General features: G+C 29.5%; 5 protein-coding genes and 1 non-coding gene across 6 annotated transcripts; 4 read left to right on the forward strand and 2 right to left on the reverse strand.

Moving 5' to 3' along the window:
* Positions 1–208: 208 nt before the first annotated feature.
* Positions 209–1,432, reverse strand: CCL1 (TFIIH complex kinase subunit CCL1; the record flags this gene model as incomplete). Its single annotated transcript, XM_064858368.1, has 1 exon — positions 209–1,432. The coding sequence occupies one exon, from the start codon at positions 1,430–1,432 to the stop codon at positions 209–211; it is 1,224 nt and encodes a 407-aa protein (XP_064715075.1).
* A 1,245-nt stretch (positions 1,433–2,677) lies between these two features.
* ATH1 (alpha,alpha-trehalase ATH1) lies at positions 2,678–6,598 on the forward strand (the record flags this gene model as incomplete). Its single annotated transcript, XM_064858369.1, has 1 exon — positions 2,678–6,598. The coding sequence occupies one exon, from the start codon at positions 2,678–2,680 to the stop codon at positions 6,596–6,598; it is 3,921 nt and encodes a 1,306-aa protein (XP_064715076.1).
* Positions 6,599–7,568: 970 nt separating this feature from the next.
* PWA37_001752 lies at positions 7,569–7,664 on the reverse strand. Its single transcript has one exon. It is a non-coding gene; the product is annotated as a tRNA-Leu (tRNA).
* Positions 7,665–8,352: 688 nt separating this feature from the next.
* Positions 8,353–9,546, forward strand: PWA37_001753 (uncharacterized protein; the record flags this gene model as incomplete). The annotated part of the gene is made up of 1 exon (XM_064858370.1): positions 8,353–9,546. One exon carries the CDS (start codon positions 8,353–8,355, stop codon positions 9,544–9,546), a length of 1,194 nt encoding a protein of 397 aa, XP_064715077.1.
* A 46-nt stretch (positions 9,547–9,592) lies between these two features.
* PWA37_001754 (uncharacterized protein) lies at positions 9,593–14,194 on the forward strand (the record flags this gene model as incomplete). Its single annotated transcript, XM_064858371.1, has 1 exon — positions 9,593–14,194. One exon carries the CDS (start codon positions 9,593–9,595, stop codon positions 14,192–14,194), a length of 4,602 nt encoding a protein of 1,533 aa, XP_064715078.1.
* Positions 14,195–17,317: 3,123 nt separating this feature from the next.
* ROX3 (Rox3p) lies at positions 17,318–17,947 on the forward strand (the record flags this gene model as incomplete). Its single annotated transcript, XM_064858372.1, has 1 exon — positions 17,318–17,947. The coding sequence occupies one exon, from the start codon at positions 17,318–17,320 to the stop codon at positions 17,945–17,947; it is 630 nt and encodes a 209-aa protein (XP_064715079.1).
* Between the last annotated feature and the right edge of the window lie 59 nt (positions 17,948–18,006).

Raw genomic sequence — 18,006 nt, forward strand, 5'->3', positions numbered from 1 at the left:
TTGTTTATTTTTAAACAACCATGACTGACATACATAACCATGTAAATACATTCATACATACATATATTGAACTCAATATAACGAAAAAAAAAACTACTTGGTAATTTTAGTAATACTATGACTGTGTTGTGATTGAATAATAGTTAGTATACTTCTTTTTTTTCATATTTGCTGCATTCATTGTATGTATACACAAGATGAATAATTATTATGTACTTTGTTTTTTATCAACATGCTCTGTATTTTTATTACTGTTACCATCAGATGCTTGTTCAAGTTTTCTTTTCAACTTTTGAACAATTACATTTGGATTCTTGCAGTAGTATATTTTAGCATAGATTAATTTTGCATCCTGTGTAGATATGGTTTGATATGAAGCTATCATTTTTTTACAGTCCAATATTATATTCAATAAACTTTCAAGATTAATTTTATTTTCTTCATCTTTATTGCCATTTTTCTTATCATCATTTTCAGTAATATTAGCATTATTATTATTGTTGTTGTTGTTGTTGGTAGTAGCAGTGGTAGTAGAATCTGTGAATTGATTTGTTTCAGTGGAACTAAATTTCAATTCAAGGTATCTTCTGATTAATTGTTCATCCTCGTTTAAAAATACAGCTAAATTTATCTGTGGTGGAGTGAAATGATATACAACATCTGTCAATAATGCATCAGTAATTTTTTTTTTGCATTTATCATAGATTTTGCCCATATAGTTAAGATCCACTTTACCGTGTAGGACATTTTGAATATCTAAATAGAAGCCATGCAACGGTTTGTAAGGATGGTGATTCAATAAAGTAAATTTCAGACTTTCCAGTAATTTGAATTCATATTTCAAAATTTCATCTCTCTTTGATTTAGCTTTTTTGGCAAAGGAGTCGACACTAATAAAATAATTTTCTGATTTACATGCCAAAAATATTGTAGTATGAACTAGATCCTTTGGATCGAATTCTGTGACAGAATTCTCTAGAAAAAATCTTTTGAAGAAGATGATTGAGGTAGCCACGACCTCTGTAGGTAAATTCAAATGTTGTGCAATCATTTGAACTTTCTTTGCATAAAAGCTAACCAATTTAAGTTCTTCATCCGGGGTAACAGGAACTGCCTTTGACTTTATTGTTTGGATCTCTATATCGGATAAAGAATTTTGTTTATCTTCAATAAATTTATTCAAAGAGTCTTTCACTTTCAAAGTTGCGTTTTCATTTACTAAAAATCGTTTTTCCCTTAATGAGTCTGTTGTGAAGGACCAAAGTCTATATTGTGAGGATCGTCTGTATAAATCATCATCTGTGACTCTTTTAGGCCTTTTGATTTCTTCTTTATTCGATGAGAGTTCATTTTGATTTGGTATGTTTGTGACACCTGTATTAGTGTCTTCTGATACAGTTGTTGTATCCTTCTCAGCTGATATAGACGACATATCTAAGTAGTGTGCAAAATAAAATAAGAGAAAAGGAAAAAAGAATCAGACAAAAAAGTAACTCAAAGGGTGAAATGTGAGAAAAGTAATGTAGAGATAAGCTTGTTTGAAATTATTCTGTTTCATTACGAAAGTTTTAAAGAATATATATATATATGATCTTGCACGTGAAGACTGTAAACGTTGGATATTTTTATTCTTTTAAGTGTTTTCCCTGTAGCGGTTTTGGTTTAGTTTAGTAATCTAGCTTTAAAGAAAATTTTGAAATATGAAAAAAAAAAACAAGTTTTATTAAAAGACCTAAATATAGACAGATTAAAAACATACGGAAAACAAAAAAAACCAACAAACTGAATTTGTTACCCTACATTGATATATTATTATTATGATTGTTGAAGACTTTCGAAGTGTTTTATATATTCTATTGTATTATATTATAACACAACATATTTTACAATGGGTCGTACTTTTCTTCTGCAGTAGAATTAAACAAAGAAAAAAAACAATACACAATGGTCGCTGGTAATTAAGCAAATCGCAGTGGTTTGGCATACGATTTATTATTCATTATCTATTGTTCACGATCCATTACTTACTAGTCTATTATTCATGACCATTGATATTTTACAAACATAAATTATTCTTCTGGATTACGTAATACTCACTATTATTCAGTTCCTCCTCTCTTTTTTTTTTTTGTTTTGTTTTCTTTTGCAACAACCAGTGCCTTCTTTTTCAGAAATAAATACAAGGAAAGAAATAAAAAAGGGGAGAGAAGAGGGGAGGGGAAAGAACTTCAAAAGATCAAGTCGATGACATCAAGAATATTTGAAGTAAAAAGAGTAAGAACATGATTTGATTCAATTTTACAACACATTCTTTTCAAGTTTGTTTAAAACAGAATGGTAGAATGAAGAGAATCCTCGAAGGAACTTATTTTTTTTTTGGTTTCTCCAGCTTTATCGTCTAAAAGTTGATGGAACTCAAAAGGAAATCATATGACTACAAAGAGCAGATTGGTTACGAATTGATCGGTCAGTTTTTATTCTATTTCTTTTTTTTTTTATTTTTTTATGTATACTGGTTTTATTTTATTAGTACAACAATTTTTAGAAGAACTACTACTTTAATTGTTAATTAGGCATATGTGATATTTAAAAAAAAAAGAAAAAAGAAAAACATTTATCTATCTGTTCCTACTTGCCTTTCCAATATATTTATTCTAGGGTAAAAAGTTTTTTAAAAATGGATAAATTTACTAATATTTGGTCCATATTTATTTCTAAAAGTAAACATGCTTATATTTTCTTAAGTAATATTAATGAGGGTAGAAATCAAAATTTTTATCCTAATAATAGCAATTATAGCAATAATAATTTATCTAATGAAACTTTTAAAATAAATAACGTGCCTTTCAATAAGCCTGAATCAGAATATATTCATGATAATAATCATAATTCTGATACAACTGATGACTCCTATCTGTTAACAGATTTTGATTTGAGTTTTCCTGATACTTTTATTCATACAGACCAGTTTGCCATGAATGATAATACCTCAGATATAGAAAATATCCCTTCTCCTTCCCTTTCAAACAGTAATAAAAATCGTCTTTATAAAATTGTGTTGAGTACTGGTATAATGGTAATAAGTTTATGTGTTGGAATACTTTTTATATACCTCAGTAATGCTTCATCTATAATGAGAACTTCTGTGAGTGACACATATTCTAATGTTCAACAAGGTCGAAATCCTTCGGATTTATTTAATTTTAAAAGACAAGGTATAATCCAGCCCGCGAATTTTTCTCATAGCTTGACATACAATTCAGAAGTAAGAAGATCTTCCAAAAAATTGTATGAATTGTTATCAGGTTCCGATACCTCCTTTTATGACGATGAAAATATGATTTTAGGTACAACATGGTTTACCAAAAATGTCTATTCAAGACAACCTTATGTCGCTAATGGTTACATAGGATCGAGGTTACCAAATGTAGGGTTTGGTTACGCTTTAGATACTTTGAATTTCTGGTCTGACGAACCAGGCACTTTAAATAACGGTTGGCCCTTAAGAAATCAAAGGTACGCAGGCTCATTTATCTCAGATTTCTATAGTCTTGAAAGCACTTTAAATTCAACTAATTTTCCAGAATTGGATGATTTGGGTTACTCTACTGTAATAGCGTCTATCCCAGAATGGACAAATTTACAAATTAAAGTGACTGACCGGCAAAGGATTATTAACCATACAGCTTGGTTCAATCCCGTAGATGTTCAACTTGATGATATTTCCAACTATAATCAAAACCTGTCCATGAAGGATGGAATTGTCACTACTGAAATGGATTGGTACAATAAATTGATTCATATTAAAAGTGAGGTTTGGGCTCATCGCAGAATTCATCCCCTAGGTGTTATGAAACTGGAAATCTCACTTAATATCGACCAAATTGATGATCATGATGGTGGTGGTGCTGGAAATTTTGATCATTTGGAAATTGATATATATGATATCTTGGATTTTAAAACTTCAGAGAGAACGGTATTAAAAGAATTGGCCATCGATGAAAAAAATGATGCTATTTATATTACCGTACAGCCGAATAATGTACCATATTCTAATGCAAGTATTTATTCCACCTGTGTCATTAAAACTAAGAATTCCAATATGACAGTGGAGAAATTATTTCAAAAAGAAGAAAATAAAGTATCTCTAGCCAGAAAAACAATATTATCAAGAGATTCGCCTTCAATCCAGATAGAAAAATATGTTGGTATTATGTCATCAGAATTTCAAACGAATATTATCTATGAAAATTGTTCAACGCTAGAAGTAGCTAAAGATATTGTTTTGGAACATAAGGGGAAGTATAATGAATTACTATCATCTCATAAAAAGGCATGGTACGCACTTTATAATGATGCATTTATTGAAATTCCTTCTGATGCACTACTTGAGATGACAGCAAGATCATCACTTTACCAGTTGCTAGCAAATACTAGGCATTATAACGTTTCAGAGAGAGGATTGCCAGTAGGTGTCTGTGGTCTCTCTTCTGATTCTTATGGTGGCATGGTATTTTGGGATGCCGATATATGGATGGCACCAGCTTTATTGCCATTTTTTCCAAAAGTTGCACAAAATATGAACAATTACAGAAACTCAACACATCAACAGGCTCGGTTGAACGCTGAAAGGGCAGGTTATTCAGGTGCTGTTTATCCATGGACTTCTGGAAGATATGCAAATTGTACTTCTACTGGACCTTGCATTGATTATGAGTATCATATTAATGTTGATATTGCATTAGCTACTTTTTCAATTTATATGAATGGGGCTACAGGGATAGACGATAACTATTTAAAATACACAACGTGGCCGATTGTCCGTGATGCTGCTCAATTTTTTACTGAATATGTAAAATATAATGAAACTTTGAAGCAGTATGAAACTTATAATTTGACTGATCCTGATGAATATGCGAATAACATTAACAATGGTGCTTTTACCAATGCTGGCATTAAGACTTTGTTAAAATGGGCTATAGATATTGGAAACCATTTAGGGGAGTCTGTTGATGAAAAGTGGGAAGACGTATCACATAATATACATATACCAAGGTCTAAATCTAATATTACACTAGAATATTCAGGAATGAATAATACTGTTGAAATTAAACAAGCTGATGTAACATTAATGGTATACCCTCTAGGATACATTAACGATGAATCAATTCTGTATAATGCAATCAAGGATCTCTATTACTATTCTGAAAGACAATCGGCTTCTGGTCCTGCAATGACATATCCTGTTTTTTCTGCTGCAGCTGCTAGTTTATTAAATCATGGTTCATCATCACAAAGCTATCTTTATAAATCGGTATTACCTTATTTACGACAGCCTTTTGCTCAATTCAGTGAGCAGGCTGACGATAATTTTCTCACTAATGGATTTACACAACCAGCTTTTCCATTTTTAACAGCCAATGGTGGATTTCTTCAAAGTATTTTATTTGGTTTAACAGGAATAAGATATTCTTATGATGTTGATCCATTAACTAAACGAATGTCAAGGGTATTAAAATTTAACCCTATGCAACTGCCTTTGATGCCAGGTGGATTAGCAATACGAAATTTTAAATACATGGGTCAAGTTTTAGACATAATTATTGATGACTATAACGGTACAATTGTTCACAAATATGGGAATAAGCCCATTAAAATTTTAGTTCCTGAGAGATTGCTAAGTGTTGATCGTGATATTGATGTATACACAAGATCAACTGATGAATACAACCCAGTTCACCATAATGAAAGCAAATCTCATCAAACAGCTAGCTTGAATAACACTGGTCAGTATTACATTCTAAATCCAAAACAAGAATTCGTTCTACCCTTATTTAAGCCAGGGCTTAATATTGCCAACAACATTGCAGAAAATCAATATATTACTAATTTAACTGCAGGTGTGGCTGGAGATGTAAGCTTCTCAGCTATTGACGGCAATAATTACACACACTGGCAACCTTTGGATAAGGAAGCTGAGGGTAGACTATTAATTGACTTAGGAAGGGGAAATGCACAAAAAATCATAAAAGGCACGGTTTTGTGGGGACAAAGACCTGCAAAATATCTCTCAGTGTCAATTCTCCCTCATAGTGATATCATTGAGCAGATTATATCAAATATAACTTCTATCTTAGAAAAATCGTCCTTAGTTACTGTTAAACAAACTATTAATGAATTATTAAAAAACATTTCCAGTGTTGACACAGATCATAAAGAATGTATTAAAGATGTATTAACTGTGTTAGATTGGAAAAGTGATAAAATCAACACTATAGGAAAACAAGTACCCGATATAGGATTATTTTATGAGAAATTTGTTACAGTAATAGAAAAGTTAGAAATTACGCCAAGTGAGCCCTATTTTGGAGAATTGATGGAAAAGTCCTCCATTGAATTGTTACCAAGTAACAAAACAGATTTTGTTATTGATTATTCAAAATTGAATTTCAATAATACTTTAAGGTGCTTTAATCATTCTTCTCATCTTACAGATGATTTAAAATCAAGGTATATTGTCTTATCTGTTATAGGTACTTTTGATGATGACAGCGATTCCAAAGGTGCAACAATAAAGGAGATTGCATTTAGTACTTAAAAATTATTAAACTTTAACTATATCGTAGGTAATTACCTATTTAACACTTGTCTTTTTATAACAAAACAACTCGAAAATGGTAAGTGATTTGTGCTAATGAAAAGTTTTCATATGGTATTATGTTATTTTAACCAATAATATTAAGAAAGTACATTTAACTGACTCAACACAAATAAAGAGAATAGAGTTCAAATAAAGCCCATTATTTTTGGAAGGCTAGCTGCAATACGCTTAGCGTAAAATGATTCTATTGAGCAAAAAAAATGAAAAAAGAGACCGTCCTATTCCTTTATATAAACTTAAGTTATTTTTTTTAATTCTTAGGCTGCCCTTGTTTATTTTTATCCAAATTTTACATGTTAATAGGTTACATCTAATACAAGGATTCATAAACAGAAATTTTTATCAAGTTTGTAGGAAGGTTCTGATCTTTGAATATAATTATATAATGGCTATTTATGTATTAAGTGTACAAATTTTTTTGAAAATGATAACGTAACGGTTGCTCGGTTGTTTTTTTCATAATGGTTCACCTCCATGGTGAATGTTTATCAAATTTTAAAGTAATTGATATTTATATAAAAACATATATAATACTTGACAAAGAATCAAAAGATAAAAACTTTTTCTTACACAATAAAGTCACAAGTTTACGTCATAGATATCTACCTATTATCCAATATACTTTCATTATAATAAAACTTTGCATTTGTGGATCATGTTGTCATCTATCACTGTGCGTTAGCTAGTTGGCGTATTAATTGGTGAGTTCTCGTTTTTCCATGTTGATATGATTTGCATTCAAATATGTGAACTACACATTACACAGAGGATACTCCTGATAGTATTTCTATTTGAGAAAAACATAATTCTCTGTTGGAATCTTATGTTTTACAACAAAAAAACTGCAGATGGTTCTATTTACATATAATGTCGTATTAAATGATATATATTTTTACATAAAACAAAAATGCGAATTCTGTGGATCGAACACAGGACCTCCAGATAACAGGACCGAAGTCATAACTCTTCAGTCTGGCGCTCTCCCAACTGAGCTAAATCCGCAAAAGAACGTGGTTTTCGCTGTAGAATAAGGAGGTAACACTACCGGGATTATATAAGATTCTATCTGAATCTAAAGTGCTCTATTGTGTTTTAAGTTCAACGCGTCCATTTGCCACCTAGTATACAGCGTGTTCACACATTTTTGTTACTGCTCCACCATAACATATTGTTCTAAATGTTCTATGATCTTCGATTATATTATTGTAACTAATAATAAAGATATGGATTACTAATTCATTAATATATCAAGTTGAATAGTTGATCGAGTTCCAGAAAACATATAAAAGGACAACGTTTTCTGTAGATGGAACTATTTTCTGTTACTCCTCTCTTACACATAATTTAAATATATTATATATAAAATGAACAACCAACAAAGCAACCACCGAACATCGAATGCAGAATACAATAAGCAAATAGTATAATTTGTTGGAAAATGAGAGTTTATTACTGTCATTTTCATAAGAATTATTTTTAATTAGTTTTTCTATATATTATGTGGTGTACGGATGTACATAATATCAGGAAAACATTTTAATTGTCACCAAATATGTCTTTCGAAGATTTGAAAAGAAATGAAAAACTTTAAAAGAAAACTTAAAGTAAATAAAAGAATGTATACTGAATACACTATATAATAAATATGTACAGGTATTTAATACAAAAACATAACAAGTATCTATAACTTAATGATGTCTATCATTACCATGGACGCAGAAGGCTCCAAATTCCAACATGGTAGCGTCGCCGTTGTTGATGATAACGATACTGGGAACGATAAAATCATCAATGATCAAATCAATGACTTGAAAAAAGAAATTGTACAAGTCATATCTAATACAGATTTGACTGTAAGTGAAAAGACAAAGAAAACTAAAGAGTTAGGGGAATTGATTGAGGCCCTACAAAAGATTTTAAAAATTGGAAAAGACATGGACAATGTTCACATAGAAAAAAATATAGATGTTGAACAAAAGATAGATCTTATTCCAAAGAATCAAGAAATAAATAATTATAAAGGTTACATACTTTTATCAAAGAAAGATGAATATGGTTTTTATTATACTTTTAAAAATTTAGATGGCAATATTATTAAATATTACTATGAAAATGATAACTATAAATTTAACAAGAAATTATCTAAAATTGAGGAAATTCCAATCTGGTTCAGATCATTATCCAGATATCTAAAATCATGGAACTTTGATGATGTTACACAATTGACAGGTAAAATAGAAATAGATAAAAATGAAGAGGAAATAATTAGAAACATTGTTATTAATTCTATGACTGATGATATGGAAAATTTTGACTTGGATGAAAAATCAGGTATTGAAGCTATTTTGTTTATTAAACAGCTACTAGGTGAAGAATTCCCTAGAAGAGTTAAGGACAGAATGTGGAAAGAACTGATTGTTGATGAGTTCTGTACTGAACCAGAAAGGATTACCAAGGAATTTATGTACATGGTGAACTTAGAGAAATGGAGCCATGTAAAAGATGATTTCTATAGAATAAATGATAACTTTTTAAAAACAAAAATTGAAGAATCATTAACAAAAAACGTAAAACAAGAAATGATTAACAATTTTTTAACCGGTAAATTAAAAGGTGACTTAAGGCAATTGAATGTTGAACAATATATAAAAGCAATTCGGGATTCAATTAGATTGATGAATATAGAATACTGTGAATCAAAAAATTTAACCCGTATTGAAAAAAGAAGATGTATTAACTGTAATTCGTGTTTACATTATGCCAAAAATTGTAGAAAAATCAATAATAACAATACTTACTTGAAAGGAATAAATTATAATAAGAAAGAAGACAAGGAAGAGAAGAAGTTACTTAGGCCTGGTGAAATCAATGAATCAGAACACTAGATCAATAAAAGAAAAGGTAAATGAACTGAATACCATCAAGAAAGAAATGAAGAACATGAATACTAACATAGATTCCAGAGAAAAGAATATGAAAATCGAAAAGAACAAAAAACAACAGACTCGAAAAGAATCAAACATTAAAGATATACATAATAAGTACAATATAAAGATAAAAAAAACATACTCAAAAAATAAAACTAATGACAAAGTAGTTATTGATACAGCTGCTGGTATACATTTGGTACACAATAAAGACTGGTTATTAAACTTTTCATCATTGATAAAAGGACCAGAATATTGGGGTGTAGGGGATGATAGAAACCCAATAGAAATACTTGGAGAAGGGATACTACCAATTAAAGGAGGTAGAAATAAAATAATTGGTGTTACAGCATACTATTCTCCAAAACAAGATGCAACAATTTTGTCTGCAGACAAACTATATCAAGAAACTGGCATTACCTTAGACAAAGGGTATGAATCGCTAGTGAACAAAGAAAATGAGTTTGATACGAAAACCTTAAAATTAGGAAACACCATATGGGTCGATACAGATAAAATTATAGCTGTCAAGATGACTGATAAGATAATTAGAGCAGTTAAACCTATTAATCCATTAGCGATAAAACCTAATATCACACTTTTAGAAGCTCACTTACGTTTAAATCATTTTCCAGCCAGTGGAATAATAAAATCAATAGAAATGAACAATTTTGATGATGTGAAAATGATAAATGATAAAAAAAATTCTAAAAATATATGGTGTGAGATATGCGCTTCAGGTAAATTACATCGACACTTTCATTATACTGGTTCTATGAATCACTACACTTCACAAAAGGAACCAGGTGCTTCTTGGAGCTTGGATATATTTGGTCCTGTTGAGCATGTTAAAGAAAGATATTTACTCATAATGGTGGATAGTGTATCGAGATTTATTATTGCAACAACCCATATCAAGAAAAATAAAAATGAAATAGGAGAACAAATTGGATACAATATAAATTGGATTGAAAAACAATTCGATGTAAAAGTTAAAGAGTTAATCATGGATAGGGGTAAAGAGTTTGACAATCACGTAGTTGAAGAATTAGCTCACGAAAACGGTATTAATATTATATATACTTCTACTGAAGATCACCAAGCTAATGGAAGAGCTGAAAGAGGTATAAGAACAATTATTGAGGACACAAGAACATTATTGCTACAATCAAGACTTCCCTTAAGGTTTTGGACATATGCAGCTAAAGCTTCAGTGAATGTGAGAAACTGCGTATATAACAAAAATGTTGGAGAATCACCATTAATGAAAATATCAAAACATAAAGTGAAAATTAAATTAAGATCATTCATACCATTTGGTGCCCCAGCTATGATATGGGATTACAGAAGCAGAAAAACAGAAGCACCAGGAAAAAGGGCTATAACACTATCCAAGGATCCAAAAGGTTTTGGATATTATTTTTATGTACCAAAAGAAAAAAGAGTGATAAGTACCACAAATTATATATTACCAGATTATACAATAAATCACAGTTTAAATGAGAAGAAAGGATATGATATTATTGGTACATTTTTACATGAGGTCAAAAACAAAATTGGAGATATAAATGACATTGATTATGACGAGAATGAAATAGTAACATTGTTACCATCAGATTTTGAAAATGAACATGATAATCTGGTAGATGTTTTACACGAAGATGAAATAAGAGTTAAAGAACATTTACTAAATGACATCCAAGAAGAAATTAACGATGTAACGCCAATTATTGAACCTAGAAGCATAGAAAATATTAAATTAGATGAATTGTTTGACGATTTTGAAGTTGAAGAAGAACATATCAGCGAGGAAACGGAATCAAGAGAGTCATTAGGAGAAGAGCTGATTACTTCTCAAAATACTGTAGACACAGAACAGGATGAACAAGATGAACTGAATGTGAACAAATATGAACCAGAAACTAATTATAATGATAATAATAAAAATACTGGTGTCGAACAATATCCGGAATTAAACAGCACATATAAATCTCAAGAAAATGATCAAGCTAGTTTCATGCAAGACTCATTGGTAAGTAAATGGAAGGATATATTGAAAAATAAGATTGAACAGGAAGAAATTAAAACAAACATTATTGAAGACTCATTTAAACATAGTAAAGCATATGCCTTGGAGAAACTTAACGAAACACATACAACAGAAAAGAAATTAGAAACTGATAAACAACTAGTCTTAGAGAATGACCTCAATATAACACTACAGGAACCTGATACTCTTAATATAGAACAAGAAGACACACAAAAAGAAAAAGATAATGTTGAACAACGGAAAGTATCAGAAATAGAATTAAGCAATAATGAAGGCGCAGAAAATATTTTGAAACATGAAGAAATAACAACAATGGATACAAACATAACAGGTCAGATAGGACATAATTTAAAGAAATCATCAAAATCATTGAGATCAACTAATAATAAATTACATCAAGAAATTAATGACAATGTTAAAAATTTTATAAAACGGAAGATAGAAACTGAACACAAAAAGGAAAAGGAAAAGAACAATGAAAATAACAGTTTACAACAAGTTCTAGAAAGAGAAAAGGCACTGGAAAGTAATGATATTAGTGTTGCTAAGATTGACGAAGAACAAGAAAAGTATTATGATGCTAAAGAATCTGTTTCACTAGTATCTACATTACCAAAAGAGGAAGATAATTTAACTAAATCAACCAATACTACAGACTGGACAAAAAAAAACTTTACTTCCTTAAGGAAACCTAAAATTAAAGAATTAAAGAAAAGATTATTAGAAAACAACTTCGAAGAAACCAATCTTGATAATATCCCCAAGATTAATTTAACTAATATTGATAAAAAAAATAAAGACTTACACCCTAAGAAGATTTTTAAGAAGAAAAAGATAATTCGTTATATTACTCCTACAGAAAAATGGGAAGAATTCACACCTGAATCACGGGGGGAAAGTGTTCCAGAAAGAAAGATTAGAGCATTATTTTATAAACAAGCTATAACTGAGAATCAAAATTTAGAAGAAAAGATTAAATTCATAGAAGCGTATAATAAAGAATTACAAAATCTAGTTAATATGAAAGTAATTGATTTGAATATTGCCATAGACAAAAGTAAAATACAAAAGGATAAAATCGTAGGAACAAATTCTATTTTTACGATTAAGAGAGATGGAACTTATAAAGCCAGAATTGTTTGTAGAGGCGATCAACAAACAAGCAGTAGTTATAATGATATTGAAACATCCATTTTAAGTCTTGATTCATTGCGAATTCTATTGATTATTGCTAACAATAAGAAGATGAAATTAAAGACTTTAGATATCAACCATGCATTTTTATATGCAACCTTAAATGAAGAGTTGTATATACAACATCCAAAAAATGCAAGAAAGGTTACTCCATTAAGAAAGGCATTGTATGGACTAAAACAAAGCCCTAAAAGATGGAATGAAACCTTAAAAGAGTCTATGAATGGTATGGGTCTATATGATAATATTTACTCACCTGGATTATTCGTTTCAAAGGATGGTAATTTAATGATAGCAGCATATGTTGATGATTGTATAATTGCTGCTAGAACAGATCAAGAATTAGATGAATTTATAAATACATTGGAAAAACAATTCTCAATAAAAATAGTTGGTGGAATGAAAAATAATATGCTTAATACAGATATTTTGGGAATGGATTTGAATTATGATTATGAAAAAGGGGAGATAGCATTAAGCATGACTAGCTATATAAAGAGATTAGAAAAGGAACATCCAATGATATTAAATGATAAATTAAAAGAAGAAATGATTCCAGATATTGATAAGTTTAAAATAAATCCAAAACAAGATAAATTAATTATGACTAAAGAGGAATACAAGAAGAAAGTAAGATATTTACAAGAGTTAATCGGTAAATTAAATTATATTAGGTCTAGAGGAAGAATTGATATAGAATGTGCAGTAAGTAAAATGGCTCGATTAGTTTTATATCCTCATAAAAAGGTAATTGAGTTAACCGAACAAATACTAAAATATGTTTATAAAACACAAGATACAAAGACTGTTTTTAAAAGAGAAGAAGTAGAAAATATATCAAACATCACGGTGATTTCAGATGCTTCGCTAGCATCTGAATTTGATCTTAAATCAAGATGTGGTGCATTAATATGGTTAGGAAACAATTTTTTCCATGGATTTTCAAAAAAATCATCAATTTTATGTACATCATCAGCAGAAGCTGAATTAGATGCCATAAATCAGGCTGAGAAAATTGCATTGCTATTAAAATTGAAATTAGAAAAGATGATGGATTTTAAAAACATAAGAATATGTGTAATTACTGATTCCAAACCAGCATTGGACTGGTTGAAACAAGATTATTTTAAAGCAAGAACCAAATTTTTGGGACTTAGAATTGAAAGATTAAAAGAAAGAATATTAGATTCAGACTTAAGTCTAAGAAAAATCAGTGGAAAAGAAAATCCTGCAGATCCATTAACAAAATCCACTACTAATAAAGATATAAATAAATTAAGAATGATTGTACAACATGAATTAACACCCAAAGAGTTGCTTCCAATCACTGTCCTCTGGAATGCTGGTAATGGAAATCATTAAGTTATAGTGAACAGGAGGAAGTTATAAGAAAAACCAATTAAAGGGGCATGTTGGAAAATGAGAGTTTATTACTGTCATTTTCATAAGAATTATTTTTAATTAGTTTTTCTATATATTATGTGGTGTACGGATGTACATAATATCAGGAAAACATTTTAATTGTCACCAAATATGTCTTTCGAAGATTTGAAAAGAAATGAAAAACTTTAAAAGAAAACTTAAAGTAAATAAAAGAATGTATACTGAATACACTATATAATAAATATGTACAGGTATTTAATACAAAAACATAACAAGTATCTATAACTTAATGATGTCTATCATTACCATGGACGCAGAAGGCTCCAAATTCCAACATAATTATATAAGCACGATATAGCCGTTAATATATAAGACCGTATTAATAATTGCATTACCGATTGTATCAATTATTGTCTCGATTATTAATAGATTATCTGTTTGATATTTCTAGCGCTTTCCTGAATAACGCAAAACTCTGACCACATCATATTACAACAGTTTCCTGTTATTAAGCTGAGTGCTACCTTTATTGAAAAGATAAAAAAATAAATATTTTGAATATTTTTGGTTATTTATACCAACAACAGTAACATAATTAATCAATCAATTACAATTATAATTGATTCGTAATACAACAGGAAATGGATATTCAGTTGGGTTTTATAAGAATATAAAAGGACACTACTTTCATGAGGATAATTCATTTTCTACAACGCTTCCTTCTTATAAATTTTTTATAATATGCATTAGAGTAAGGATAAGAACTAGAGCCAGGATGGAATAACTATTAAAAAATGGAAAATGTATACATTAGTTTGGCTTACCCAAAGAATGTTCTTAGTAAACTGTTAGTATTTTTTTATAGAAAAATGACTAGAATTTTAAAAAGAAAAATCTTTCAGGGGAAGAATAAAAAGTATACAGGAATATACTCAATTATAAATATGATATATGTTGAGCTATGACTAGATTTATGTTTAATCACCTAAATCCGCCGTACCATGTGATTAAAAAAAGTTATGAAAATTTATATTAAAGAAGGCTCAAGATAAAATTAGTACACTGTATAATATTGTATCTTGTATATAAGTTGTGTAGAAGGAAGAGAACCAAGCAACATAATAATAATTTGTAGTTCCACTAATATACCACTATTAATAGCTGAGAACTTACAATACCACCAATATCCTACTGTAAGTTTTATTATCTTATTATATTAAATTAAAGTGAATGTTAATAGAATTTTTTATTCCAAAGCCTAGTGTCAACAATATATAAAAATAATGTACAATACTTGTATAATTTTTTAACACTTAAGTCGTTATAAAGATAGATATTAAATCTTCTACTTTTCAATTTTTGAAGTGCTTTGTTATTATGTTTATTTTGCGTGGTCGATTTTTAATTTACTTGTGTTTTTCAACAAAACTTAAAACGCAAAATGCAAACATTTCAAAATCCTATTTAACTATTTCTTTTTGTAACTAACTGTTGAGGATGAGCGCCTTTATTCATTGGATATATAGTAAACATTCTCAATATTATATTAAACAGATTTAGTATACAAAATTATAATAAAGTTCTTCACTTTCTTTCTTTATATACAACATAGAAATAATAATATAGAAAGATTGTAAATAAGATAAAAATAATGTATGAAGAAATCCTTGGCTTTATATATGTTAATATTCAGCCATTTTCCTCTACGAACAGTAAGATATTTAATAAATAAACTCAACAACTTTTGGTGACCTCTCAACAATTATTACTCAACAATTTATCGTTTAGTGTCTGCTAAAATCTTATTGTTCTATCTATTTTATCATAAAACATTCTATTTCAACACTAACACTCTACTTAGCTCACAACAATTAATGGTAGTACCATTTATAGTTTTATCATATACAGATTGCTAATGTTAATCATACTATCTGTAAATCAGAGCAAGAACTATAAATGATCCAAAGGAAAATAAAAGTTGCTTGGTCCAAAAAGAAGAAAACTGAAAAAAAAAATCAAGTATTAAAACAAAGAAAACAAGAAAATAAAATAAAATTTATAAATAATTTCATATACCTAGTAATGTTCCTTCATTAACTACCACCACCTCTTTTGGAAATTCAAACCAATTGTAGAACATGAAAAAACAAATCCAATATAGATTTTAATATAATTTCCAAAGAAACAGTACAAAGGAGCAGGCAAAACTACGTCTATATAAAAAGAAAGGAAACACAAAAGGGGAAAGTAGGGAAAGAATAACAGGCATCAGTATTTTATATATTATATACACACCTAGGAATGTGATAGGCAAACTGACACCTAAAAGAGAAGAAAGAAGAAGGTAAGAAAAAGTAAGAGAAAGGAAAGAACATTATAAGGCACGATCTCTTAAACGACACAATCTAACTCTGTTGCGAATTCGTCTCATGCTGTATTATGTAATTCTGTATACGAACAATCTTCACAATAAGAAAGTAAGACAAAAACAAAAATACCAAATCAAACATTAGAAAAAAGAGACTTTCCCTAAATGGCATAGATTTCAACAATAATGTTAATATAAGTTTTTCTCCTCTTTAGGGTCTTTGTTTTTTTTTTTTTGGTTTGCCTAAAAGTGTGTTTATTTTTCTTTTTTTTTGACAGAAAAACAAAAGAAAAAGGGTAAGAAAAATTCTTTGGTATTTTCATTTTCTTACTGCTATATTGGAAAAACAAAAAAAAAACACAGAAAATTTCATAAGTTGAAAAATTGGAAAGAAAAAGAAAAAAAAAAAGAAAGCAGTAAAAACACAAAGTTATATGCTTAGTACTGGTAATTTTTGAAACTACAAAATCATATTGTTGAGAATACGCACTTCAAAACAAAAAAAAAAGAAAGAGAACGTTGTCACACACATTAATTTAATGCATAATTAGCTTGCCTCCTTTCCCTTAATATATATATATATATATATATATATAAACACAGGCATCAACTAAGATAATACCACTTTTCACCTTAAAAAAACAAACGTTAGCACCATTTAACAACTACTATCCAAATAACCGATACACAAAAATAATATCACATAACATAGATAATAAAAAAATACTCCAGAAATGACTGAACAAACCATTCCTGCCTATTATTATTATATTGACCCATCAATCAATTACCCCATACAGCAGCCAAATCCATTGGATGATTTAATATCTGTCTATCATTTGTCTGATATATCACGTCAAGTTGCACGAACTAATATAGATGGATCAAAAGCTATAAAGCTACGTAAATCTTACAAAAATCAAATAAGCGACCTTTCCGGCAAATTCTCCGTTATACCGACCCGTGAGAATGGTAAAGGTGGTGAGCTGGCACCAATTATGTTTAATACAAATGCAGATATGATGAACCAAGTCCACCGTCCTACTGATATGACAGATGACAAAGATTGGAGACAGATGTTGATTAATAGAGACTCCAAATTATTCGAGAGTAGCGCTGGTATCGACTGGGATCTTTGTTCAAATGTCTTATCCCAATTTGAGAGATCATATCCAAGTGAATTTCAAAATCCATCGGCAGGTTTTCAATTGGAAGATTTAGCATTCGATTTGGATGGGACCGGAAAAAGTGGAGGTGGTCTCGGTGGGTCTAAGAAACGTAAAAATAAATCAAATGGGTCATCAATGACAACTCCTAATAGTGATGTTTCATATGATGATTCGAAAAGAAGAAGACTGGAATAATCAATATATATATATATGTATACATACATATATATGTTTGCGAGCGTGTGCTTTTTTTT

The sequence above is a fragment of the Arxiozyma heterogenica genome, assembly GCF_036370985.1.
Source record: "Arxiozyma heterogenica strain weizmannii chromosome Unknown scaffold_17, whole genome shotgun sequence".
In the NCBI taxonomy this organism is placed as follows: Eukaryota; Fungi; Ascomycota; class Saccharomycetes; order Saccharomycetales; family Saccharomycetaceae; genus Arxiozyma; species Arxiozyma heterogenica.